Source organism: Aquarana catesbeiana, linkage group LG13 (genome assembly GCF_042186555.1).
Source record: "Aquarana catesbeiana isolate 2022-GZ linkage group LG13, ASM4218655v1, whole genome shotgun sequence".
Classification (NCBI taxonomy): domain Eukaryota; kingdom Metazoa; phylum Chordata; class Amphibia; order Anura; family Ranidae; genus Aquarana; species Aquarana catesbeiana.
Genome location: NC_133336.1, coordinates 29,798,955 through 29,824,262, shown reverse-complemented (window position 1 = coordinate 29,824,262; position 25,308 = coordinate 29,798,955). Strand labels below are relative to the sequence as shown.

Sequence of the window (25,308 nt, the reverse complement as noted above, 5' to 3'; positions counted from 1 at the left end):
GGGACTCGTGGACATCGGTGGATAGAGATGGGGGCTCAGGTAAGTATAAAGGGGCTGCTGCACACAGAAGGATTTTTATCTTAATGCATAGATTGCATTAAGATAAAAAACCTTCTGCCTTTACAATCCCTTTAATGCGTTAAGAAAAAAAAAAACACAATGTATAACCATTTTTTTTGTAAAATTTGAAAGCTGTTAATGCAGCGTAAATGAATACCTAACATGTCATGCTTTTAAAATTATGCACACTTATGGAATGGCACCAATTTAAGATACTCTACGGCAGTGGTTTGTTTTTGTTTGTTTTTTTTTCTCCAAAAACGTTCATTTATTATTTTTTCCTTTTTTTAAAGTGGTTGTAAAGGCAGAATGTTGCGTTTTTTTGAGCACATGACCTATGAAAATCATGTACATTTTCAGTGGCTATTATCGGCACCTATTTTCCTATGGAGAAAACGCAGAACCGTATTTTGGGCCGATAAATTTTGGCGCATCCATAGAAGCTAGTAGACTTCATTATAGTAGCAGGGCCTACTACAGTGATTTCCAGCCTCCCATGGGGATCCCGCAGATATGGCACATAAATACTTAGTGGTCCAAGGTGTACCAACGTAACTATAAAAATTGAAATACCACTTCAGCTTTAAGAAGTTTACTTTTCATAGAAGTGTGTTTTTCAAAGTGTACCTATGGTGAAAGAATAGAAAATAGTCTGAGACATTTCTTTTTATTGCACACCAGGTCTGCTTTTTGAAGAGCCCCAAGATCCTCAAACTTTCAAATGTTCAAACGGGGATCACTTAATGAGGCTTTTCAAAGCAGTGATGGGGTCAGTAGTGAGGTGGGGTTGAGCTAGTGACCATGCAAGTTGATTGGTTCTTGTACAGTAGAGTGCCACCCTATTTGGACATCCCTGAAAGGACTGCCAGGTCTGCAGTGCAAGACTCATCTGAGGACACTGCTGGCCTGGATGCCTTCTGGTTCCGGTCAAATGACCAAATTCCAAGGCTACAGCCATAGGCTCTTAGATGAAAGGGGCTGAATTGACAAATGGTGATTCCTCCACCCCCACCTCATTTGGCTGAAATCATGTGACCATTCCCATCACATTGATCGTGTAAATGCACTGAGTGGTTCTAGAGCAGCAGTTTCCTCTTAAAGGTTAACATGTAAGCCATTTTTTGAGTATATGGGTTTGTAAAGAGCAGGGGAGTTGGGAAAGGGGGTGGTTGAGGTAAGGGATTAGACCAGCTGTAAATTGCCCCACCATTCAGTTCTACACAGAGACCTGACCATCTGGTAACACTAACTTTGGAATCTCTAATACCTGCTTTCAACCACTGAATTGTATCATATGGGATTCTGACTAGTTGAGCTTTTCTTACTTTGCTCCAATTTTTATAATGACCTCAGTGTTTTCTAGAATGTATGCTGCCATATGAAATTAATGTACTTTTTTGTTCTTTTCCTCTTGTCATTAACAGAGGCTAATAGACAAGTCCAGAGTAACCTGTGTAAAATGGGTCCCAGGCTCGGAAAGCCTTTTTCTTGTAGCTCATTCCAGTGGGAACATGTACTTGTATAACGTGGAGCACACGTGCGGTACTACAGCACCACATTACCAGCTACTGAAACAAGGAGAAAGCTTTGCTGTTCATACATGCAAGAGCAAATCCACGCGGAACCCTCTACTGAAATGGACTGTGGGAGAGGGAGCCCTCAATGAATTTGCATTTTCCCCAGATGGGAAGTTCTTGGCTTGCGTAAGTCAAGATGGTTTCCTCCGAGTGTTCAACTTTGATTCCGTAGAGTTGCATGGTACTATGAAAAGCTACTTCGGTGGACTCCTTTGTGTTTGTTGGAGCCCTGATGGGAAGTACATTGTAACAGGTGGAGAGGATGACCTGGTCACTGTTTGGTCTTTTGTGGACTGTCGAGTAATAGCCAGAGGCCAGGGTCACAAGTCTTGGGTTAGTGTGGTGGCATTTGACCCCAATACCACTAGTGTAGAAGAGACTGATCCTATGGAATTTAGTGGAAGTGATGAAGATTTCCAGGAACTGATCAGCTTCGGTAGAGACAGGGCCAATAGTACACAGTCAAGGTTGTCCAAACGGAACTCTACAGACAGTCGTCCAGTTAGTGTGACCTACAGATTTGGCTCAGTAGGCCAGGACACGCAGCTCTGTTTATGGGACCTTACGGAAGACATTCTTTTCCCTCATCAGCCTTTGTCAAGAACGAGGACACATACCAACGTCATGAATGCCACCAGTCCACCGGCAGGAAGTGGGGCCCCCAATCCAGGTAGCAATGGCAACAGCATCACCACGCCGGGCAACACCGTACCTCCCCCTCTTCCAAGGTCCAACAGCCTTCCTCACTCCGCTGTGTCCAACACTGGCAGCAAAAGCAGTGTGGACAGCGCCATCGCTTCTGGCGTCAGCAAGTTTGCCACCCTGTCCATCCACGACCGCAAGGACAGGCACCATGATAAAGACCACAAGAGGAACCACAGTATGGGACATATATCTAGCAAGAGTAGTGACAAACTCAACCTAGTTACGAAAAATAAAACGGACCCTGCTAAAACATTGGGTACCCCTCTTTGCCCCAGGATGGAAGATGTACCTTTGTTAGAGCCTCTTATCTGTAAAAAAATAGCACACGAAAGACTAACGGTGCTCATTTTTCTTGAAGACTGTATAGTCACTGCTTGTCAGGAAGGATTTATTTGCACATGGGCCAGGCCTGGTAAAGTGGTAAGTTTTAATCCTTAATGCTGCGCCAAGATTAGATTCTGGGCCTATGAGGAGGGTCTTGTAGCTTTTGAAATCTCTTGCTCATCGATCAGCTTGGTGCATGTTATGAATTATTTTTTTTTTTTTTAATCTTTGCTGAAGTGGATTTTTTTTTTTTTTAGAAAACGGTTGGTTTGGTTCTCAACTGAGCGTCTGGATTTTGCTTGTTTTTTAGGCCACCTTTTTCTGCCAGGTGATGATTGGACAGTCAGAGCAGGAGCCTAAGGTTTGTAATGCGAAATATTGGCTTTGCTAGGAGGGATAAGGGAGGTTAAAAGGAAGACTTGATTTGGGGGGGGGAATGAACTAAAATGGACAATGTAGACCAGACTCCCACCTGAGAGTTGAGACCAACTGTTTTCTACTGAAGGAGAGGGACTCCGAACTGCTATTTTTTTGGGGAATGGGCGGATAAGGGTATACTAAACGTGTCAGAACTTGCATCAAACTGATGAACAAAATGGTTCAGAAGCAGCAGGTCTCTTTTTTTAAGGCTGATCTGTCGGCTACACTCAATAAAATCGGTCATTTTGTCAGAGCTACTATAATCCCACAGTCTCTTTCCTAAAAGCTAGTTGGATCACAACTCTGTACTGGTTGCTTTTATTGCTTGTAGTTGACAGGACCTTGAACATTCTTTAAAAAAATGCTGACAATTCTTTCCATTTTAAGTAGAAAGTTGTTTTTTTTGTTTTTTTTTTCCAAGACATATTTTGGTTACTGCATGTCATACCGTTTTGAATCATTTGAAATTTTTCCACTGCAATCCGTATGTTGACAAATTCTACGTGTTATATCAAAACCTTTTTGTGCCAACCAAAGAAAAAAAAAAAAAAAGTTGACAGAGCCTGTACGTTGTAATACATGCAGAAAGGCTTTATTCCCTGTCCACGACGCTGAGGCGGAACTCGGTCACTCGAAGTTTTTATTTTGTAAGAATTAGCGAGTCTGGAATTTTGACGGGGTATGGTGATTGTAGCCTGATAAACCATTAATTTGGAGGCACTTGTTAATGTATCAATGAAGAAGTGTATATTGAGTCACTCTAGAAGCAAACTAAACTTGGACACAAGTTTATCCTATTAAGTTAATAAGATCTGTATTTCTGTAAATAAATCGGTTACCTTGATTTCTTTAGTATGCTTAATGTGTAACTCCTTTCTTGCCTATCACTTGCAATATTTCATTTTTTTTTTTTTTTTTTTTTCTTTCATTGAATTTATTTTAAACTGAATAAGTAGATAGCAACAATTAAAAAAAAAAAAAAAAATGGAACACACAAAAAGCACGGCTTTAAATGCAAGCAACAAAGTTCAAACTAAGGTTTGTATATTTTTCACAGCAATAAACGTGACAGGGTAGGTGAAAGGAAAACCAGGTGCTCGTTTCTGAAGGACATGAAAAGGATCTAGGTCGAGAGGCCTCAGACACCGGCTGCCACTCTTTGGCTTCTGGACTGCATGGTAGCTTTGGTGGCAGCGGTTTCTTTTGCAATGAAGGGCATAATTTTAAGGTCAACTGCCTTGGAACTAAGATGCAGCCCAGGAGTCTATATGGGGCAACAACCAAAGTTTTTTTTTTTTTTTTTTTTTTTTTTTTTTTTTTGTGTTGTAACTGATTTTCTTTGGTATGTTAGGGACTGAACAAATTATGGGCTTTTTTTTTTTTCCTGTGCTGCCAAGGTATGCCTGCACAATTGTTCTTCAAAGCTCAGCTTTTGTTCACATTAGTTTTTCTTTAGTGAGGCTTGTCCTATCTGAGTGCTGTAGGCAACTTATCTCATTGAGCAGGACTGTAGCCAAACAAGAACCTCCTGCTCCCCTGCCCACCCCATGCAAGATTACAAATGCCCCGAAAAACTTAAAGGGAATTAAAGTCCTCAAGACTTTACTTCCTCCAGCGTTGCAGCATTTGTTAGCTCAATCATCTGTGCTGGCGTTTTCATGCTGTTTCTGAGTTTTGAGTTATCAAGCATGTTTACTGTCCAGACTGTTGTGATTTTCGCACATGCACACGGGAGATGATCCTGGCGAAAACGCATACTGCAAATGTACACACAGCTGCACATGGACAGCCTAGGCTGGGCCATAGACTGAGCGATATATATATTTTTTTTTTTCTTTCCTGCAACCACGGGTCAGTCAGTGTTAATGGGGGAATCCCTCCCGCTGAGCCATTGTGTTCTCCCAGTGGGGGGAGGCTGTCTCCGTCACAAGAACACAGTGATTATTTTAGTGACTATAAAGGCTGCTAGCAATAATCACAATCAGACACGTTTGTACAAAATCAACTTGGGTACATTCAGCCTGCCCATACATGGTCGAATCTCAGCCGGTTTTTGGTGAACCAGCCAAAATTCGAACAGTCTATGGCCCATTTTAGTCTACATTAGTGTTTATCAGCTTAAGTCCTCAAGGCGCACCAACAGGTCGTGTTTTCAGGCTCATCATTATTTTGCACAGGAGATTTGATCAGTTTCACTGCCTTAGTAATTATCACAGCTGTTTGATCTGAGGGAAATCCTCAAAACATGACCTGTTGGGGCGCCTTGAGGACTGGAGTTGAGAAACGCTGGTCTACATTTAGAAGGGGAGCTAGCAGGCTGAGTTGCTTTTATTGCAGAAGAGACATGCAAAGTGGACCTTATCGGATATATTTTGTTTTCGGTGCACAGAGAGGGCACAGGCATATAAATCTTGGTGTCTGTGCAGTTCTTGGTTGTGTTCACAGCACCAGCAGCAGCCTTCTTTTCACGTTCCCAGATTTTATAGGCTCTTGAAAGGAGCTTGTTGACAGAGTTGTCCCCGTTCTCTTCAGAAATTCTGTAATTAAGGGGGCAAGTCTGAAGGCAAGTGGCTTATGATATGCTAGAAACCCATAGTGCTTTGTGAATCATTTCACAGGCACACCCTGTATTATGGTATTTCCTAATGGTACAGTACGAGGCACAGGATCTCCTAGTTGTGAACATGGGTTTTAGGCAGCTACCCTCATTAGATTGAACGCTGCTATGAAAAGCTGCAAGGACAAAACCTCCAGTACGCAGCTACTATGTTTCTTGCTAATGTTCGGTAATGGAGAGTGAACTTCCCAATGTTTACAGAGAAACCTGGGGCTCACTTTCATCAGAAGCCTTGCAACTCCTTATCTAGGAGCAATTCACAATAATTAGAGACCCCCACTTGTCCGATTGACAAGGGTGTGGTTGTGGGCATTGAAGACTCTGGTGTCCTCTTCCACCACCTGATCTGAAAAAATCTCAGATTTTCGTATCCGGTCCAGTTTTGAGCTCTGCTTCATGCTCTCAAATTTTTCATCCTCTGTAAAGATGGATGGATCTACACGCGGGGGGAAACATTGTCCCTGTTCTGGACTCAACGTGGTTTCAAGGGTTTTTTCCTAATCCTGAGCAGTGACCCAAGGACTATTGCAGCATTTGCCTCATTCTGGATCTTAAACCCCTCTGTTTTTTAAGGGCGCAGAAGTTTGCCAGGTCTGTCATTGCCTCCCTTCTGCTGGGGAATCTGTTGGCTTACCTACACATGCCTATATTCCCACCTCATCAGTGCTATCTGCAGTTTGCATAAGTTTGCACCACTACTAGTTTGTTGCCTGTCCATAGCGGCCTGGGTATTCACCATGGTGATTGTCCAGGTCCTTGTTCTGCTTTGAGCTCAAGGTATCCATGTGGTGGACTACATCTTGTTAAAGGACCAGTCCACCCAGCCCCTGTCTGCCAATGTCCAGCGAGTGGTGCAGACTGCAGAGCTTCAGATGGATCCTCAGAGTAATTGTTTAAAGTGTCTGGGCCTGATATTGGACATGGTCCTGCTGCCTCAGGACAAACTCCTGTCCCTCTGGTTCCAGAGCATTAGTGCTTTGGAACTGCAAGCTTGTTGGTTGTTCCTCCAATGCTGGACCTCTGAGCTGAAAGGTCCTAGAATTGCGTCAGTGCCATGGCAGTTGCCTACATCGACCACCTGGGAGGCAACAGAAGTTGTGTGGCTCAACGGGAATTCCTGCTGTATCTGCAATTTGCATCCCAGGAGTAGAAAATTTGCAGGCAGATTTACTTTGTTGTCAGCGTCTGGATTCTGAGGTGTCCCAAGCTTTGCCACAGTTAAGGATGGGGGTCACACTGGACATGAATGTTCTGGCATCCAGGTTCAATAATATACTAGACAGGTATGTTGCCAGGTCCATATATTCTCTGGTGACTTGGTAAGATGAGTTCCATTTGATCAGCGCCTTCCCTCTACAGCTCTTTCCTTGTCTGCTCTGCAGGAACGAGAAGGAGGGTGGTTCCAGTGAGCTTCATTGCACTGAACTAGCCTAGGAGATCATGGAATTTGAGCATGCTCAATTGAGCATACTCAGAGTATGTGGCCCTCCCACCCCCCTCTCGGGTTGTTAGGATTTTTTGTCCCAAGGTCCCGTTCACCATCCTGCTTCTTGGACACTGTCTTTAACGGCCTAGTTGTTGAAGCCTGGGTCCTGCGAGATAGGAGATAATGGATTCTGTCATCCCTATGCTCATGAAGGTAAGAAGTCCACTTCTCACACGATTTACCACCACACCTGGATGGCCTACTTCTTGTGGTGCCATCCTAGGAGTTGCTCCTGTGGGACGAATTATGTCTTTTTCATTCTGGTCTGGCTCAGCATCTTGTCTTGAGCACCATCATGGGTTGAACCTTGGCCCTGGCTGTTCTGTTTCTAAGACCATTGACCTCTCATTGCTTTAAGGCCTTTGTGCGGGGTTCTGTGCTTATCACTCCTTCTCCTAGAATTCCTGTTGGCGGCACTGTGGGGCCTTAACTTGGTTCTCTCTCTCCCTTCAGAGGCCACTCTTTAAATTTGTTTGATATTCCCTTTTCCAATCTCGCTTTTAAGGCAGCATTTCTCATTGCTGTCACCTCTGTGTGAGGAGGGTATCTGAGTTTGCAGCGTTGTCCAGTAAGGAGCCTTTTCTAGTGTTGCACAATGGTAAGGTTGTTCTAAGACCCAGGGCTTCCCATCTCCCCCAAGGCAATTCCTCCTTTTACAATAGCCATGACATTATTCTATTTCCATGTCCTGTTCTGAAACATCCCAAGGATTTTTCTCTCCACTGTCTGGATGTAGTACATGACATTTTTCTCGGTTCCAGCCTCCTTTGGGCAATTGAAGTCCTTTGTTGTCTTCCCGAGGGTTCCCATGGGCACTTCTGCCTCTTACTCGACCTATTGCTTGGTGAATCAGACTGTTCATCATTCGAGCCTATGGTTTTAAAATGGGGGGGGGGTTCCAAACACAGATCCAGTTTACTGTCCTTCATACTTTAGGGGTGCCGGACTGTGGCCAATGGGAGTAGAAAGACACTTTCCAGTGTCAGTAAAAGCAAACAATGCCTCCGGCTTAGTGATCAGTAGGAGGAGGAATAGTGCCCCATCATTGGTGTCGGTGGAAGAAATAGTGCCCCATCATTGGTGTCAGTGGGAGGAATAGTGCTTCATTGTTGGTATCAGGGGGAGGAATAGCATCCCATTGTTGGTGTCAGTGGGAGGAATAGTGCCCCAAGGCGTGTATAAATGCAAGCAAAGGACCACATCAGGCTGGCGGGCCACAGTTTGGAGATCACTGGTTAAGAAGAAAGGTTCCCCCTTTGCCAGTTAGGGTGCAGCATTAGATATCTGTGTTTTGAGATTTGCAAGACTACCTGGTTTCCTGTTCACATATTTAGGATTTAACCAGATGGATGTTCAGGCCTTCTCAGATGCTACTTCATGGTGTAAGTTGCTTCCAGCTGTACTTGAAACTCTGGTGAGCCTTTTCTTGCCCTTTTACATGGACCTGTTGGTAGCTTGCCATTTTGCCCACCCCTCGGTTTGACTTCTTTGGGACGCCCCATGGTTATGACTGGAGATCCTGTGTCCTGTATTCTGCCCCAAGAAAGGATTTAAGTTTTTGTTTTTGTTTTTTAAATAAAAAAGGTATAAACCAGTATGGTTTCCTACTAACATACAGAAAATGCTACTGTAGTCCCTTGACTGCCAGTCATAAAGTGCCTCTCCATCAGGTCACGCAATCTTTGCTAAAAGGGAGGATCAGTGTAGAGATTGGCTGATTTCCCCATCCCCCTCCCTCTTTGGTAGTGATTGTGTAACTAAACACCACATGACCCCAAAGCAGAATTTTCTGTACTGGCTTTAGTTATTGAGATGGGTAGGCACAGAAGCGAGGAATCCTTGGTTGAAGTCACACGGTACACTTTCAAGCGCATTTACTGCTGAGAAGTATCAATGAACATTAACACTTCTGTTTTGTTCCAATGAGAAATCTATTGTGTTCTCTTAAGGCTATGATGCTACCTTGTCCTTAGGAGCAGCGATCCCAGTGCTGCAGCAGTCCTGGTGTTGCAAGAAAAAAAGCTGATGAGCCTTTAAATCAGGATTTATTTTCTGAACTTCCATATTGTGGATGAAGAATACTATTCAGGCTTGGTAGCCTACCAGGTCTGGAACCTTCATGAATGTGAGTTATGGCAAACTAAGCAAGCCTAGACGGACTTGGCCGTTTAGAGGTCCAACACGAAACTTCTCACAAACCATCCGATTTTTGCTCAACATCATTTCAATATCAAAAAGATACCTTTGTTGGTAAATTTAATTCCCTGAATTTCAGCTTCTGTAGTCCCGAGCTTCAAGTACTTGGCTGTCAAATCACCAGTTCTTGTAGATACACTGATGGGAGTGATAAAGCATAGCCAGCTGGCAAGTCTAATGTGTGATCTGTCTATAAAGCTTCTTTTGTTTTTTGTTTTTTTTTAAATATATACACAATAAGTGTGTTTTGTTTGTGGTGCCAGCTTGACAAACACTTCTACGTCATGGTGCCTAAATTCTGTTTTTAGGTTTAAAGCTAGATTTGTTACTAATCAATAGCCTACTTAAACATTCCCATCACAGTTTTGGCTGTCTTTTCATGTACTAGTAATAATAAACAACTTTATTTTATATAGCACCTTTAAAGGTCACTTAACAAAAATGAGAGACACAAAAACTCAGGAAATGCACAGTATAAAACAAAAAAAAAGCAGCAATTATGTAAAGGCTTGTCCAAAGAACAATTTTAAATTTGAATGAGTTTAGAGAAGATGACTCTGATGTTCTTTGGAAGTTAATTCCAGAGTTTTGGGGCATAGCAGTAGAAGGCTCCTTCTCCCATCAAGTGTAGGTGAGTAGGGGGACATAGAGAAGACCAGAATTTGAGGAACCGAGGTTACAAAGGGGAGGGGAGTAAGTTGATAAAAGTTCATACAGATAATGGGGTGTCAAGCCATGAAGAGCCCTATAGGTGAGCAAGAGGATCGTAAAGTCTACGTGAAACCTGACAGGTAGCCTATACAAGGACTCAAAGATGGGGGGGGTAATATGGTCACTTGTACCAGACCTAATGAGGATTCTGGCTGCAGAATTTTGTACATATTGTAGTCTATTAGGGTATTTGGGTACTCCAAACTGTGGGCCGGATGCAGCTCTTTGCTTGCCTTTTTATCCGGCCCTAGAACCACTATTCCTGCCACCGATACAAGGCACTATTCCTCCACTGACACCAACAATGGGAATTACGGTATTCTTCCCACTGATGGCAATGATGGGGCACTATTCTGTACCCTGATACCAACAATGGGGCAGTATTCCTCTCACTGATACCAATAAGGGGGCATTGCTTTACTCCCAGGACGTTCTGTCCAGAGTCTGCGCCCCCCCCTCAAAAGTCTGAAGGACCATAAACTGGCCCTTTGTTTGGAGACCCCTGGAGTAAAGGATTGCAGTAGTCAAGTCGGAAGAACACAAATGTGCAGATCAGGTTTTCAACTACAGTATATGATAGCATAGGATGCAGGCGAGCAACATTTTGGATCAAAAATTAAGCTAGCATTAAATATCACCCCTAGATTTTTCAATTTAGGCAGGTCACACACAGTTCAAATCTTGGCCGGTTCAGCAGGAACCAGCTAAAATTCAAACTGTATGGGCAGGCTGAATGTACCAAGTTGATCAACTTGGGTACAACCAGCATGCTGAATTTTACCTGCGATTATCGCTAGCGGCTGCTGTAGACAATGGAAAATAGCCCAGCAGGAGGGATTCCCACATAAACTTTGTGTTGAGGGGAAAATCAAGCAAATTTCTTTCCTGCAACCTGTGGTTGTAGGAAAGAAGTTTGCTCCAAGTATGGTGTTTGGTGTTTTGTATTGGTGTTTTGTGTCTATTTGTATTCCAACCCAGGACTGCTCCAGAAACTGATTAACCACTTTGTGTTCCAGACTTATGATGCATAAAGCTCTGACCCACCCTGGCCAATCAGGTTTGTGGTTCCTGAAGCTCGTTTAGTAAAAGGTCATTGTTTTGATTGGTTACAATGGATGACAGCGCACTGCACTGGCTTATTGAATAAGCTGGGTTGTTTTAAGATTGTGTACTGGTGAGTGGAATTTAGAAATCACTCTATAAATGCACTTGTGTTTTTTTCCTTTTAAGTTATCTAAATTAAGTTATCTAACTATCTGATGCTCAGTTGGCATTTTATTAAATGTACATGTGACTAATTTGCTAAAAACAAAAAAAACCCTAAAATTTCAAATGTTTCTCATCCATGAGTATGCAGTACCAAAATTGGCACCTGTTTTAGGGTGCAGGGAATGAGAGTTGTAACAGGTAAGTGTCGTGTTTTAAACATTTTTAAAAGGAGCTCCAGATTTAGCCAAAAATGCAGTATACATTTGCATGTTCATGCTATAAATATATGAGAAATATGTTGTAATTATTATTCATTTTTATTTATTTTTTTTGTACCTGCCTTAAAGCCTTATGGGAGCTGAGAGCTCCCTCAGGCAACTCCGAATGCTTGAATTGTGAGTTTTGCTTCACTTTGTAATATGAAGGAAAGGCTTTATCCAAGTCTCAGCATCTATAGGGGGAGTATTGGTGAAGATTGTGAATCTTCTGTATGCACAGCTCCGTCTAGTGGCAAATGCTGGGAGATGATTTTCCAGGATATAAGGGATACATGGCTTCACCACTTTTAATTTTGATCTGCTGACAGTAATGGGCATGCTGTGTGTTTGAACTCTCCAGCCTCTCAGGAATTTTTGGAGACATGGAACTAAAAGCAGTAAGCTCCTTTTTTTTTCTTTTTTTTTATTTCACACTACTGGGGCACATTTTTCCTTTTTAACACCCGTGTTAAGTTTATACACAGCAAGAAAGACAGATAATCAGCGTAAAGGCACCTAAACTAAATATATTGAAGAAAAATTGCAAGCTGAACACTCCAAGGCAATTATACAATAACTCGTAAAACTTACAATCAGATAAATTGGTGAAAGTAGCTAATGAGATAGCTAAGGCTTGGCCATACATGGTTGAATTTCGAAAGAATTTTCCTTTGAAAATCAGGGAAAATTGAGTGCTGTCCGTGATACTTTTTTTTTTTTTAATTTGCACTAACATATCATTTTTCATAGACGAGCTTTCAGGGTGTGTCCCTTTCTTCAAGGTCCAAGCAGTACTGATTCACAAAAGTTTTAGCAGAAGGTAAAATGTTAAAACAAAAACAAAAAACAAAAAAATCTTTGAGGGAAAGGAAAAAGAAAAACAAACACATTACAAATCAATCAATACTATGGTAATAAAGCTATTTGCAAGTGAGATAAGACAGAGGGAAAGCTATAGACTGGAGGGGGTTATGATAGTCACAGAGGGGGTCATAAAACTGTAGTATAATGGGTGAGGAAACAACATCTAAATTTAGGCCATTGTTTTTTGTGTCAAAAAGAAGTATCATTCTTATTCTTAGGAATGATACTTCTTTTGGACACAAAAAAAATGGCCTAAATTTAGATATTGTTGCCTCACCCATTATACTACAGTTTTATGACCCCCTCTGTGACTATCACCCCCATCCATTATCATACTATTGATTTTGTATGTGTTTGTTTTTCTTTTTCCTTTCCCTCAGATTTTTTTTTTTTTTTTTTTAACATTTTTACCTTCTGCTAAAACTTTTGTGAGTCAGTACTGCTTGGACCTTGAAGAAGGGGACACACCCCGAAAGCTTGTCCATGAAAAATGTGAGTGCAAATAAAAAAAGTATCACGGACAATACTCCATTTTCTTTGTCACAATTGCACTAATACAGCTTCAATCGCCTCACTTTTGAAAATCCAGAAATTCTGTGCGTTTTGTCATCCGATGGTGCCACCATTGATTTTAAAGTTCGGCCAACCAAGTCTTCAGTTTCACCTTATGTTGCTACAGAAAAGCATTTTCGTGGGCGGGAAGCTTTTCTTTCTGAGAATTCTTTTCTTGCACATGCGCATTTCTTTTTTGATTACATTTCTCGCACGATTCTCCCATCATTGATTAGAAAATCATTAGTCTTCAAAAAATTTCCAACATGCCCTATTACTCAAATTCGATGGCCACACACAAATCTGCTGTTGCTGCAGCCCACTAATGGTGCAAACTACAAACAAATTCTTAGATAAGATTTTCGAAAGAAAATTCTTTCGAAATTCGACCCATGTATGGCCTGCCTTAAAGTCCACATCTACAGAGTTATTCATCAATAGAGGAATCGAGGAACATTGGCCACTGTGAAAATGTGCATCCAATCAAGCATGCAATTGCCAAAATTAGTTTAACGCCTCCACCAAGAACATTATCAGCTGCTCACCTCCATATGTATGACCCCCTGAAACCAGGATGGTCAATAAGCACTTTCCACACTGAGGGGAATAAGGATCATCCGGGAGTCAGTCAATGGCAAAGGTGATGTTTCCTCCGCAGTGTATATGAAAATAAGCAGAACAAATAAGCAGAACAACATCTAGTGCTCTCTGCTAAATGTTTTTTAAAAGAAGGTAAAAAAACTTACAAGTTCAGCACTCGTAACAAGTGCATATATCGAGCACTCCCAAGAAAGTACATCAAACCAGAAAGATGGCCAACGTGGGTGACGTCATGCGTGGCTCCTCCCCCATACACGTCATGCCCTGGGCAGGGCTTTGTCAGTGGGAACCGAGCCACATAACCCGCACTTCAATACACAGTCTAAAGCGCGTTGCGTCCCACCCAGGACGTAATGCGTACAGGTGAGGAGCCACGCATGACGTCACCTACGGCCGTCTTTCTGGTTGTACTTTTCTTGAAGCACTCAATATATGTACTTGTTAAAAGTGCTGGACTTGTAAGTTTTTATTTATTTTTTTTTTTTAATAAACGTTTATTTAGTAGAGAGCACTATATGTTCTTCTTATTTCCATATACACTGCAGAGGAATCGTTATCTTTGCCATTGACTCACCACTGGATGACACTTATTCCCTCAGCGGGGAAAGCTCTTATTGACCATCCTGATTTCAGGGATCATACATATGAGGTGAGTCAGCTGATGATGTCCTTGGTGGAGGTGTTACACATTTTGGCACTTGGATGCTTGATTGGATGCACATTTGCACAGTGACCAACGTTCCTCGATTGGAAAACATTAGAGATATGGACTTTTAGCTATATAATTTATTATTGGCTACTTTTTGCACTGCACTAATGTTAGCATGTTAGTTTTCTTTTTTTGTTTTTCAAATTTTGTTTGAATAGAAGGAAAAACTTTTAGTTTGTAAATCGCCACAGTTTAGAATTTGCAACATGATTTTATCTCTGCACCAATATCCACCACTGGTTCTTCCTCTGCAGTGTATGTAGAAGGGCAGATACGTCCCCCTCTCTGCTGGAATAATTGGAAGGCTTGTTAGTCTTACACACCTGAATAGCACATCACCACCAGCCAGTTCCTCCAGTGGAGCACCAACTTCTTACTCTGAGCCCAAAAATGTTATATTTTACAGCTTACCAATCATTAGGTTGTTTTTGTTTTTTTTCTCCTCTGTTTTCACCTCGTGGTCTGGCTAGTAACACCCCTCGTGTATTAGTGAGTCATTTCCTGTTTTGGCTATGGGACAGGAAGTGAAGGGAAATCTCTGCAATGGGACATAAATGTCAAAAAATAAACTGAGGGGCTATAACCCTCCCTTTCTGTATCCAAAATTATTTTTTTTTCTGTAGTTATACTTTAAAGTAACAAACCTGACTACAGCTCACCCCCATCCCCCCCTTGTACTTACCTGAGCCCGATCTGGATCCATCACTGTGCATGAGAGCAGCAGCTCTGTCCACTCTCCCTCTCCTCTCATAGGCTCAGAGACAGCAGAGAGAGCCATTGGCTCCCCCTGCTGTCAATCACAGCCAGTGGGTAGAGAGCGCGCACGGGGCAGCTTCACCTAAGCCGTGTTCTATGTCAATGGGCACTCAAAAGCTAGTCTGCACAAGCGCCCCTATAGGTAGAGAGCGCGCCGCCGACAGGTCACTTTTTCTCTGATTACACAGAGGAAGCCGATCAGCGGGTGCAAGGTACCTGATGTCCTCCGGCACCCTCCAATCCTCAGGCAGACACTCAGAACTGCAATCTGCCTATGTAAACAAGGCAGATCGCCGTTTTGACGGGGGGGGGGGGATGGAGTTTTTGTCCTTGCAAAATGGGGAATAAATTCCATCTCTTCCCCTAGTAAAAGTACCTTCTGCAGTGTAGTAAAACACAGGCCAGGCACACGGTTAACCCTTTGATCGCTCATGATGTTTAACCCCTTCCTAGCCAGTGTCATTACAGTGACAGTGCATATTTTTAGCACGTGTCACTGGTCCCCAAAGTGTCAGAATTTTGGATAGAGTGGAGAGGTATTGGAACCCCTGTCGGTTTTTATTGCGGTCTGCGTCTTCATTAGGGAGGTTCACTCTCTATATTTGTCCTGTTTACCATTATCACCAAAAGTGAGAGAAGTTTGGGTTATGACCGGAACAGGAATAAAGTGAAAATCGTTCAGTGGGGACACTTGTTTTGGCTATGGGGCAAGAAGTGAAGGGGAATCCCCAACCCACCCCATGGGGGAAATGTGAGGTATAGTTCTGCTTTTTAAATATAATTTTCAGTTTGCAGTGCTCAGACAAGGTTGAGTTCTGCTTTATGCTTTGAAAGCGAGGATTTGTGGGTTCACCAGGAATCCCAGGGGTGCTGCCTGATTGCATGCTAATGTGATGAGATGGTGGCTTAGACAGCACCTGTCAGAACTTGATGTAACCCCTCAGCCCTCACTCACTGTTAAAAGACAGAAATCAGATTAAGATTAAATCTCATAAAAGCTTCAACATGTTAATGTTGCATAGTAGATGAGGTTGAAAAAAGACACTTCCAACCTATGTGTGTGATTATATGTCAGTATTACATTGTATATCCCTGTATGTTGCGGTCATTCAGGTGCTTATCTAATAGTTTCTTGAAACTATCGATTCCCCCTGCTGAGACCACCGCCTGTGGAAGGGAATTCCACATCCTTGCTGCTCTTACAGTAAAGAACCTTCTACGTAGTTTAAGGTTAAACCTCTTTTCTTCTAATTTTAATAAATGACCACTTGTCTTGTTAAACTCCCTTCCGCAAAAAAGTTTTATCCCTATTGTGGGGACACCAGTCCGGTATTTGTATATTGAAATCATATCCCCTCTCAAGCGCCTCTTCTCCAGAGAGAATAAGTTCAGTGCTCGCAACCTTTCCTCATAACTAATATCCTCCAGACCCTTTATTAGCTTTGTTGCCCTTCTTTGTACTCGCTCCATTTCCAGTACATCCTTCCTGAGGACTGATGCCCAGAACTGGACAGCATACTCTAGGTGCGGATGGACCAGAGTCTTGTAGAGCGGGAGAATTATCGTTTTATCAAATGTAATATCAAAAGTTCTTTAACCACTTGCTGACCAGACCTTTTCTGGCACTTTTTAGTTAAAATCAGTATTTTTTGCTAGAAAATTTACCCCCCCCCCCCCCCCCCCAAAAAAATAAATTTACTCATAAAAAAAATAAATAAAAATAAAATAAATCTATATCTCCCCTTCCTGTAAAAGCAATCCAGTGGTTGAATAGCCGCTAGGGTGGCTTTTACATGTGAGGGAATCACCGGCTGAAAGCGGATATTTGAATGATGCCTGTGGCTGCAACCATCATCCAGATATCGCCACTTCAACCCAAGGACATCATATGACGTCCTACGGGCAGGAAGTGGCTAAATCTTGGGGTCCTGTATTAGAGGTCCATGTTTAGGCACTTCCTGTTAGTGTGACAAAACTGTTCCTGTCACCTCCCAATATGCTTTTGTGTTGTCGTCCTCTCACATGCATCTCTGGTGGAGATGACAAGCGACTGCACATTCTGCAGGAATGGTCCATCATTGTCACTATCAGAAACCTGGTCCAGAGCAATGATGTGAAGCCAGCGCTGGAGTGTATGCAGACAGGAAGTAGATGGAAGAGGCTTCAGGAGATTGGCAGCCCTCTGATGCAAAAACAGTATTAGTTTGAAGCATTGTGTATAGAACCTTCATTATGGTTTAGATCTACTTAAAGCTAAATAAGTGCTATTAATAATTCATTGGCTGGCCTGCTTGTATAAGCCCAGTCCAGACTTGGGAAGATATACGTGGCAGATAAAGCTGAGGATGAATAGATGGGCTGTTCTTTGTATTTCTTCCAGATCTATGCAGTAATCCAGTGTGAGACTTTTCCTTCCTGTAAGAAAAGACCCGGGCACTGCTGCTCCCTTTCCTTGTGCAGGGTGACTGGTCTGGTCTCCGCTCAGTCCTGTAATTTTCTGCAGGCAGCCTGTAGTGGGTGGAGCCTGGTGGGTCCCTCCCGCATCTCTGCGCTCTCTCCTTGTGCAGGGTGATTGGTCTCAACTCCGCCCACTCCTGTAGTTTGCTGCAGGCAGCCTGTAGTGGGTGGAACCTGGTGGGCCCCTCCTACAGCTCTGTTTTCTCTCCTTGTGCAGGGAGACTGATCTTGTCTCCGCCTCCTGCAGTAGATTTCTGTAGGCAGCCTGTAGTGGGTGGAGCCTGGAGGGCCCCTCCTACAGCGCTGCTCTCTCTCTCCTTGTGCAGGGAGACTGGTCTTGTCTCCGCCTCCTGCAGTAGATTTCTGCAGGTAACCTGGTGGACCCCTCCTACAGCTCTGCTCTCTCCTTGTGCAGGGTAATTGATTTGTCTCCGCCCCCCTCCTGTAGTTTTCTGACGGCAGCCAGTAGTGGGTGGAGCCTGTTGGGCCCTTCCTACAGCTCTGCTCTACACAGGCAATGTACAGCACAGTGATGATGTCAGTGATAATTTTTAAAAGGTAATCTGTGTTTGCAGAGGCATTTGGTGCACACCAGGTGGGTTTATATCCTTTGACTATTAAAGAATCTATTAAAGTAATTGCCCAGAGTTCTGTTTTAACAACTTGTAGATTTATTTAATTTTTTTTGCCTGTGTTCTGCTTATTTCTTGATGTAATTCAGAATGGTCTTCTAACAAAAGAGGCTGTAATATTCCCTCTTCCCCCCAGTATTAGACTGGCACTTTAAAACCAGGCCGGTTGTGTTGAAGATTAGATGGGCTTTCAGCAGGAAGGTTTTCTCCTCGGCCGCCGTGTTGACATCACCGGTTTAATGTACTGACGGATGCTGGACTTGGCTTACCCTTTAAAAAAAAAAAAAAAAATCTTCCTTCTGATTGATCTGCGCTTTCCTGGGAACGTGTCCTAGGCTTCAGCGCTAGTCGCAGCAGATGTGGCGGACTCAATCATTGTGTCATTGCAGGGATGGGGGGGGGGGTCTCAGTTGGAGCCTTGGGGTATGTGTTAATGAGTGTTTTTTATTCAGTACCATGCAGGTTTATCTTCTCTTTAGCCACATGGATATTATCATTCTTTTTAGTTTGTTTTCCTTTTGCATTTTAACTGTTGTATGTACATTTGATCCACCTGCATTTATAATCTAATGAAAGCATCCTGCCTGCCCCAGCTGAATGACTGGGCGGTTAAAGAGCAAAACTTGTGAGGTCATCTGTCTGCTTACTTTTCTCTCCCTTCTTATCAACCTGTCCACACATGTGCATGCAGCACACCAGATTTAGGACAGTCTAAGGCAGGGGTCTCAAACTGGCGGCCCTCTGGCCATTGCAAAACTACAAGTCCCACGAGGCATTGCAAGGCTGACAGTTACATACATGATGGGACTTGTAGTTCCGCAACAGCTGGAGGGCCACCAGTTTGAGGCCCCTGATCTAAGGGCTTGCTCACATGTGAGTTTGGAGGGAGCTGTACTTTTACCACCCAGAACTGCTACCTCCTTGGCTACAGGAAACAGTGGCAGGGGCTGCACACATGCCACAGCAGGAATTGTACCCCCTGGTGCTTTTGGTGGGTGTGGTGCTCCCTGGCAGCGACCCGTGCAATTGGATGGGGCCACTCTACAAACACCCCCCCCCCCCAATCATGTGCTAATGCGGGATTCAAGAGGCAAAAATGGGTGGTGTGGAGGCAAAGCAATGCCTGTTTGCCACCTGTCAAATGCTCTCTAAAGAGTGACTCAAATGCCCAACACTCTTCAGAGAGCACTGCAAGTGTGCTACAGTAAAAAGGGGATTAAAGTGTAAGGGCAATACTTCTTTTCCCGGTAAACAGGACAGATAGAGAGTGTGAATCTCCTTAACGGGGGCACAGCAATAAAAACTGACAGGGGTTCTAAACCATCTGCAATGTAAAAAAAATGGGGTTTGCCTTTAGTTACATTTTTAAAGTGGAGTTCCGCCAAAAAAAAAAAAAAATTAAGTCAGCAGCTACAAATGCTGCAGCTGCTGACTTTTAAAATAAGGACACATACCTGTCCAGGGTGCCCGTGAAGCCCTCGTCCCTCGGCTCCGGCAACTTAAATAAGGGAATCGGAAAGTAAAGCCTTGTGGCTTCACAGCCTGGTTCCCTACTGTGCATGTGTGAGCCGTGCTGCGCGTCCTGACTAGTCCCTGCTGTCTTCTGGGACCTGTGTGTCTCCCAGAAGACGGGGGTTGGGTGGGATGGAGGGGAAGTTGGAGTGAATACCTGTATTAGACCACCTTGAAAGGTGGCAAATGTGGCAGCGGAGGGGGGAGGAGCCAGATAAGCGTAAGTTCCATATTTGGGTGGAACTCCGCTTTAAGAGGGTAAAGCTAAATTCAGACACTGAATTTGGCTGTATTAAAAAAATATATATATATAATTTATTTTATATATATATATATATATATATTATTTTTAAGGATTACAGAGCTGTATTTGTGGTTTTATATCTGCTGCTATTCAGCTTTAATGCCCCCTTGTCAAGTTAAGAATACAGATTACGGCAGGATTTGGAAAGCTTTAGCAATCTTGATGTCTGCCTGAGCTTAACGTTTCACAGTCGAAGATTAAGAATCACCTGAATGTTGTCAGTCTCTGGGCCTCCTGCAGGTCATCATGGCTGCATTACCTTTTGCAGAGATGAGATCTCTTATCCAGGTCAATTTTATGTGGTTTGTGGACTGAATTTCCTCAAAGCTTCTTCAGAGGTGATGATTTGAGGGGCTTCACGAGCTGCAGGAGATGTTGCTTGGGGAAGAATTTTCATAAACGCAGCTCACTTCCTGCCACAATATTCCCACTGACTTCCATTCTTTGGCCTAATATGGCTGATAATGTTACTTTATGACAGGGAACAATTAAAGATAAATATTGATAACCATCTGCTTTGAGTTATAGAAACTGTTAAGTGTATATTGGCAAATGATATTGGGTGTTCTGTCCTTGCCGTACATTTGCCTGTGTGTACCTCAACATGCAGCTTAAAGCGGACCTTCAGTCATTTTTTTTAACTTTCCATCTATTAAATCTTCTGCCCTTGTTATTTTAACTTTGGATGGTAAAACATTTTTTTTTTTTCTTTTATGCCAGTAAATACCTTTATAGAGCCCACTTCCTGATTCTTGTCTGGTCATTAGTCTAGGCCAGTGATGGCGAACCTTGGCACCCCAGATGTTTTGGAACTACTTTTCCCATGATGCTCCTGCACTCTGCAGTGTAGTTGAGCATCATGAGAAATGTCGTTTCAAAACATCTGGGGTGCCAAGGTTCGCCTTCGCTGGTGTAGGCTTATGACAACATGCACAGCTCTCTCTCTCTTGTGAGAGTTTGCCAGGAAGGGAGGGGGGAGGATGAGTCTTAAGAGAGCCAATGAGATCTTCAGAGCTGGAGGTGTCTATGTAAATCCAGGAAGTGAACAGGCAGCAGCTTCAGCTGCCCACAGTTAAAATGGTTGCAGCCAGACTCAGTGGAGGGAGATTTCTGCAGCATATTTGGCAAGTACAGAATCGCAGTATATATAAAATAATATGCAAAGTGGTTGGAGGGAAGCTTCAGAATGGCAAAGATGGTTTTTATTACAAATTATGTGGGCAGACTGCAGTTCCTCTTTAAGGCCCAGTTCACACTGGTACAGTGATTTGTGTGCGGTTCCCATACTGCATCAGAATCGCAGGTAGTTCACACTGTACTCTCTGAATTGCTGTGGGTGTCAATATAAAGTTAATGACACCCCCAAATCAGTTTGCAGTGCGAACTGTGGAATCGGATCGCATGGGTCTCGACAGCCATGTGCTCGGATTCCAGTGCAGACAAAAAAAAGGGTCCTGCATGTTTTTGGTGCGAATTGAGCCGTACATAATGTATGGCTCAATCTGCACCGCACTGAGTTTGCATGTCATTTTGTACAGGAATCTGGTGTGATTCCTGTACAAATGAAATGCGATACGGCAGACCACATCAGTGTGAACCCGGCCTCTAACCCTCTTATTCTGCAATAAGCCAGACTGAATGTAATCTTGAAGCTTTATTGACAAAAACAGGGTGGGGTCAAACATCAGGAAAAACAGATTAGAAATGCATACAATAAATGTAATGAAGCCTACAAAACACAATTAAATAAGCTGCAGATGGCAATAAGTCCATGCTCGCCAGCGATGCTGCCCGTAGAGGGTGTAGGTTTAGTCTACCAATAGTTGTGCACATCTTCACTTGTCTCACGATTCGTTTAAGATTATCCTGTCCACGATTTGATTTCACGATGCATCACGATTACTGCGCAAGTGCGCTTGGTTAAACTTTTTATCCAAAAATTCAAGCAGTCAGAGAAAACAATATTTTTCTCCAGGGGCAGAGGGATAGGTGGGATCAGGGGCAGAGGGGTGATGGTAGTGGAGGGATGGGATTGGTGGCTCTTGCCAGCTCTGTGTCAGTCGATTCCCCCTCCTCCATACTGCTCAGTGTGTCTTCTCCTTTCTGGTGCCTTCAGTGAAGCCTCTCCTGATGTTGGGTCTTTTCGAGCCCCTCCCTCTGCACACTGTACTGGCTGTCGGCTCATCAGCTGACTTTCTGCTTCAGTGGGGGGGGCGGCTTTATCCACCATGCAGGCTCTGCCTGTTTCTCCTGGAGAGGCAGAGCACTGCACACACTGACGGATGACGTCGTCAGAAATCGATTCGCAGCATGAATGTCTGAATCGCGATGCATCGATGCTGCAATTTATATTATATTCAACACCCCTATCTACCAACATGTTCAGCAAGAATGATGGCTGTTTCCTCTCCCTCAGTTCTTAAAGGATAAATTAACCTTTAAAAAAAATTGATAATAAATGCACATCTTTTTGCAGTTAAAAAAAAAAAAGTGTGTTTTATTTTATTTTTTGGGGGAGCCTGGAAAGCATTGCAGATCGTGGGTGTTAAGCAGGGCTCTTGCTGACTGTGTAAGCTATTTGGCTGTACATTGTATACACGAGCAGGAAGCATTAGTGAACTACCACACAGCCACTTCATTTGTTCACAGGAATCTGCAAATAAAAAAAACTACAAGTCCCATCCACCACCCTGGAGGATGGGCTTGTAGTTTAAATGAACTCCGGGTATGCTTATCAGGAACGGTCCGCCCCTGCAGAGGTGTGGGCAGAGAGCCCCAAGCAGTGTGTAGGAACCTGACTTCTGATTGGCAGGTGCAATGCTTTGCAGGCTCCTAAGGAAAATAATAAATGATATCCCTCCCCCAGAACACTCCAGTCAGCGCTTTCAGCAATTGGCTTTTGGAGCCGGACGGAAGACCTTTTTTGGTCATGCCCTTTTGACAGAAGCCAGACGGGCTACAGTACGCATAGGCTGAATGCATTAAGCCCCATACACACAGGCCGAATGTTGAATAGAAACTAGCCGGTACTGCCCGACATTTGGCCCGTATGTATGGGGCTTAATGCTTTCGCTTTTGGCTTAAATAACATGTTAATGTTCAAACATGATGTAAATATATATGTAAAGCACTGCGTAAATTGACAGTGCTATATAAGTACCTGAAATAATTATAAGCTAAAGCCAAAACTATTTTTACTTTTTTACCTCCAAAAAAAGAAAAGCTTACTTTTTTTTTTTTTTTTTTTTTTAATTTTAATTTTAAGAGTGAGGGTTAGATTTTTTTTTTTTATTGCTGAATGAATGTGCAATAAACCCATGCCATGAATGTGGGATTTAATTTGGGTCACCAGCAGGTACTATACCACAAAATATATGAAAGTGTCAATATGATAAAGACCGTGCTGACCAAAGCTCAAATATGTGCAAAAAATGTAAAAAAAAAATTTGGGATCTTCAAATTTTCAATAAAATGACAATATAACCCCAAATAAAATATTAAAAAAATTCTGTGAATAAGATGACTGATTACTTAAAATGTGTGCAAAGAAATACTATATATATATATATATATATATATATATATATATATATATATATATATATATATATATATATATATACACATTTATTTATTTATACAATATTACACACCCCTACTACAATGACCATTGCTGAATGGACCTTCAATCATGAAAAAAGAGTAATGCTAAATCAAAGTGTGTGTGTGTGTGTGTATGTATGTATGTATATGTGTGTGTGTGTGTATATATATATATATATATATACATACACATATACACACACATATATATATATATATAATAAAATCTTGGTGTATTTCTTTGCACACATTTTAAGTAATCTTATTCACCTTTTTTCAATTTGGGTTGTATTGTTATTTTGTTGAAATTTGAAGGGTTCATAATAATTTTGCACATATGTGAGCTTTTTTTCAGTGCGGTCTTTATTGTATTGATATAGATTTTTATTGCTGTAGTCCCTCTGGTAATGTTCACCCTTTTTTCTATTTTCTCCTGGTGACCATGGTCACCGGGACTCAGTGAGGGGTAAATCTAAACCTAAATCTAAATGTTTAAGTTGCCATCAGAACAGAAATAGAGGAAACTCCTGTTTGGTGACAATTGTCAGAGGGGGCTTTACCTTGCTGCCAACTCAGCGATCCTAGATCAATTCTGATTCTGGTATTTCTGACATACCAGTGTGGGATTTTCCCTGTTCACATACCTACAAACAGTAGCAGCCCTGAAGAAGGGGGGGTCTTTTCCCCTGAAACGCGTTGGCTTGACCTTTTTTTTTGCTGCTTCCAATAAACAACCACAAAATAGAAACTTTTTTTTTTTTTTTTTGCATTTCTTTGGATATTGGGCACTGCCTCCTCACCTACCCCTTACATTACCTTGCTTCAGGGAATTTATTCTCACACCCGGTTGTGTCTATAAGGCAGAAATCGGAGGGAAATCTCCCCGAATGGAATATAGATGACAATAAAATGAATTGGTTGTTAACCCTTCCCTACTCCATACAAAATTAAAAAAGAAGCTTTAGAAATACTGTAAACTTTAAGGGAAAAATGTATTTGGTGTTGTCAATTTAGTATATGTAAACCCAAGAATAAAAAGTATTGCATTTTTCACACTTGGTAATCCTAATAATTCTTCCAGTGACACATTTCCTGTGTTAGGGGAACAACACCCTCTGTACTTTTATGGAGTTAGCAGCGTTGTCACCCTAGGACAGGAAATGTGGTAAGACTATGGAACGTTCCCCCACCCCCTCCTCAGGGTGGTGGGACAAGACTTTTTGGAGGATCAACCGGTATTTTTTTGGCACCTGCAGAAAGTATACTTGGCCTGAGATGGGGGGGGGGGGGGGGATCGAAATAAATAAACAATGCAGCCACCATATGGAATGACCAGTACTATGCAGTATATAACATTTTGTTCTTGGGTTTAGTTAAACGTTAACATTTTTATATTGGCCGGCCACAAGGGAAGCCAAGAAGAAATTGCTTTTTTTATGTTCCATTTCATTGGTTTACTTAAGATCTTTTAAGTGGCAGTATCTTTCTTCAATTACTTTTTTTAAGCAATTCATGTCTTACCATTTCTTGTTATCGATTTAATAAAAACTGCTTTATTTGCAGGGTTTATTATCATCCCAAAACCAAGCGAATTCTCCAAGTGGAACTGTAGTATAGCCATCACACATAACACCACAGGACCAGACGTAATGACAGAGGAACCAGGAACTAATCTTCAACCACAGAGTATCAATTTAGAACAAAAAATGTCAGTTGTGGGATTCTATTAAAAAAAAAAACAAAAAAAAAAAAAAAAA

The 25,308-nt window shown here is 42.4% G+C and overlaps 1 protein-coding gene across 1 annotated transcript in view; it reads left to right on the top strand.

Moving 5' to 3' along the window:
- WDR20 (WD repeat domain 20) overlaps positions 1-25,308 on the top strand; it is an 84,992-nt gene extending 59,684 nt beyond the window's left edge. The window contains exons 3-4 of the mRNA XM_073608820.1: positions 1,485-2,762; positions 25,115-25,308. Coding sequence (XP_073464921.1) covers positions 1,485-2,762; positions 25,115-25,168 — 1,332 coding nt within the window. The 3' untranslated portion in view covers positions 25,169-25,308. The remainder of the gene's footprint in view (positions 1-1,484; positions 2,763-25,114) is intronic.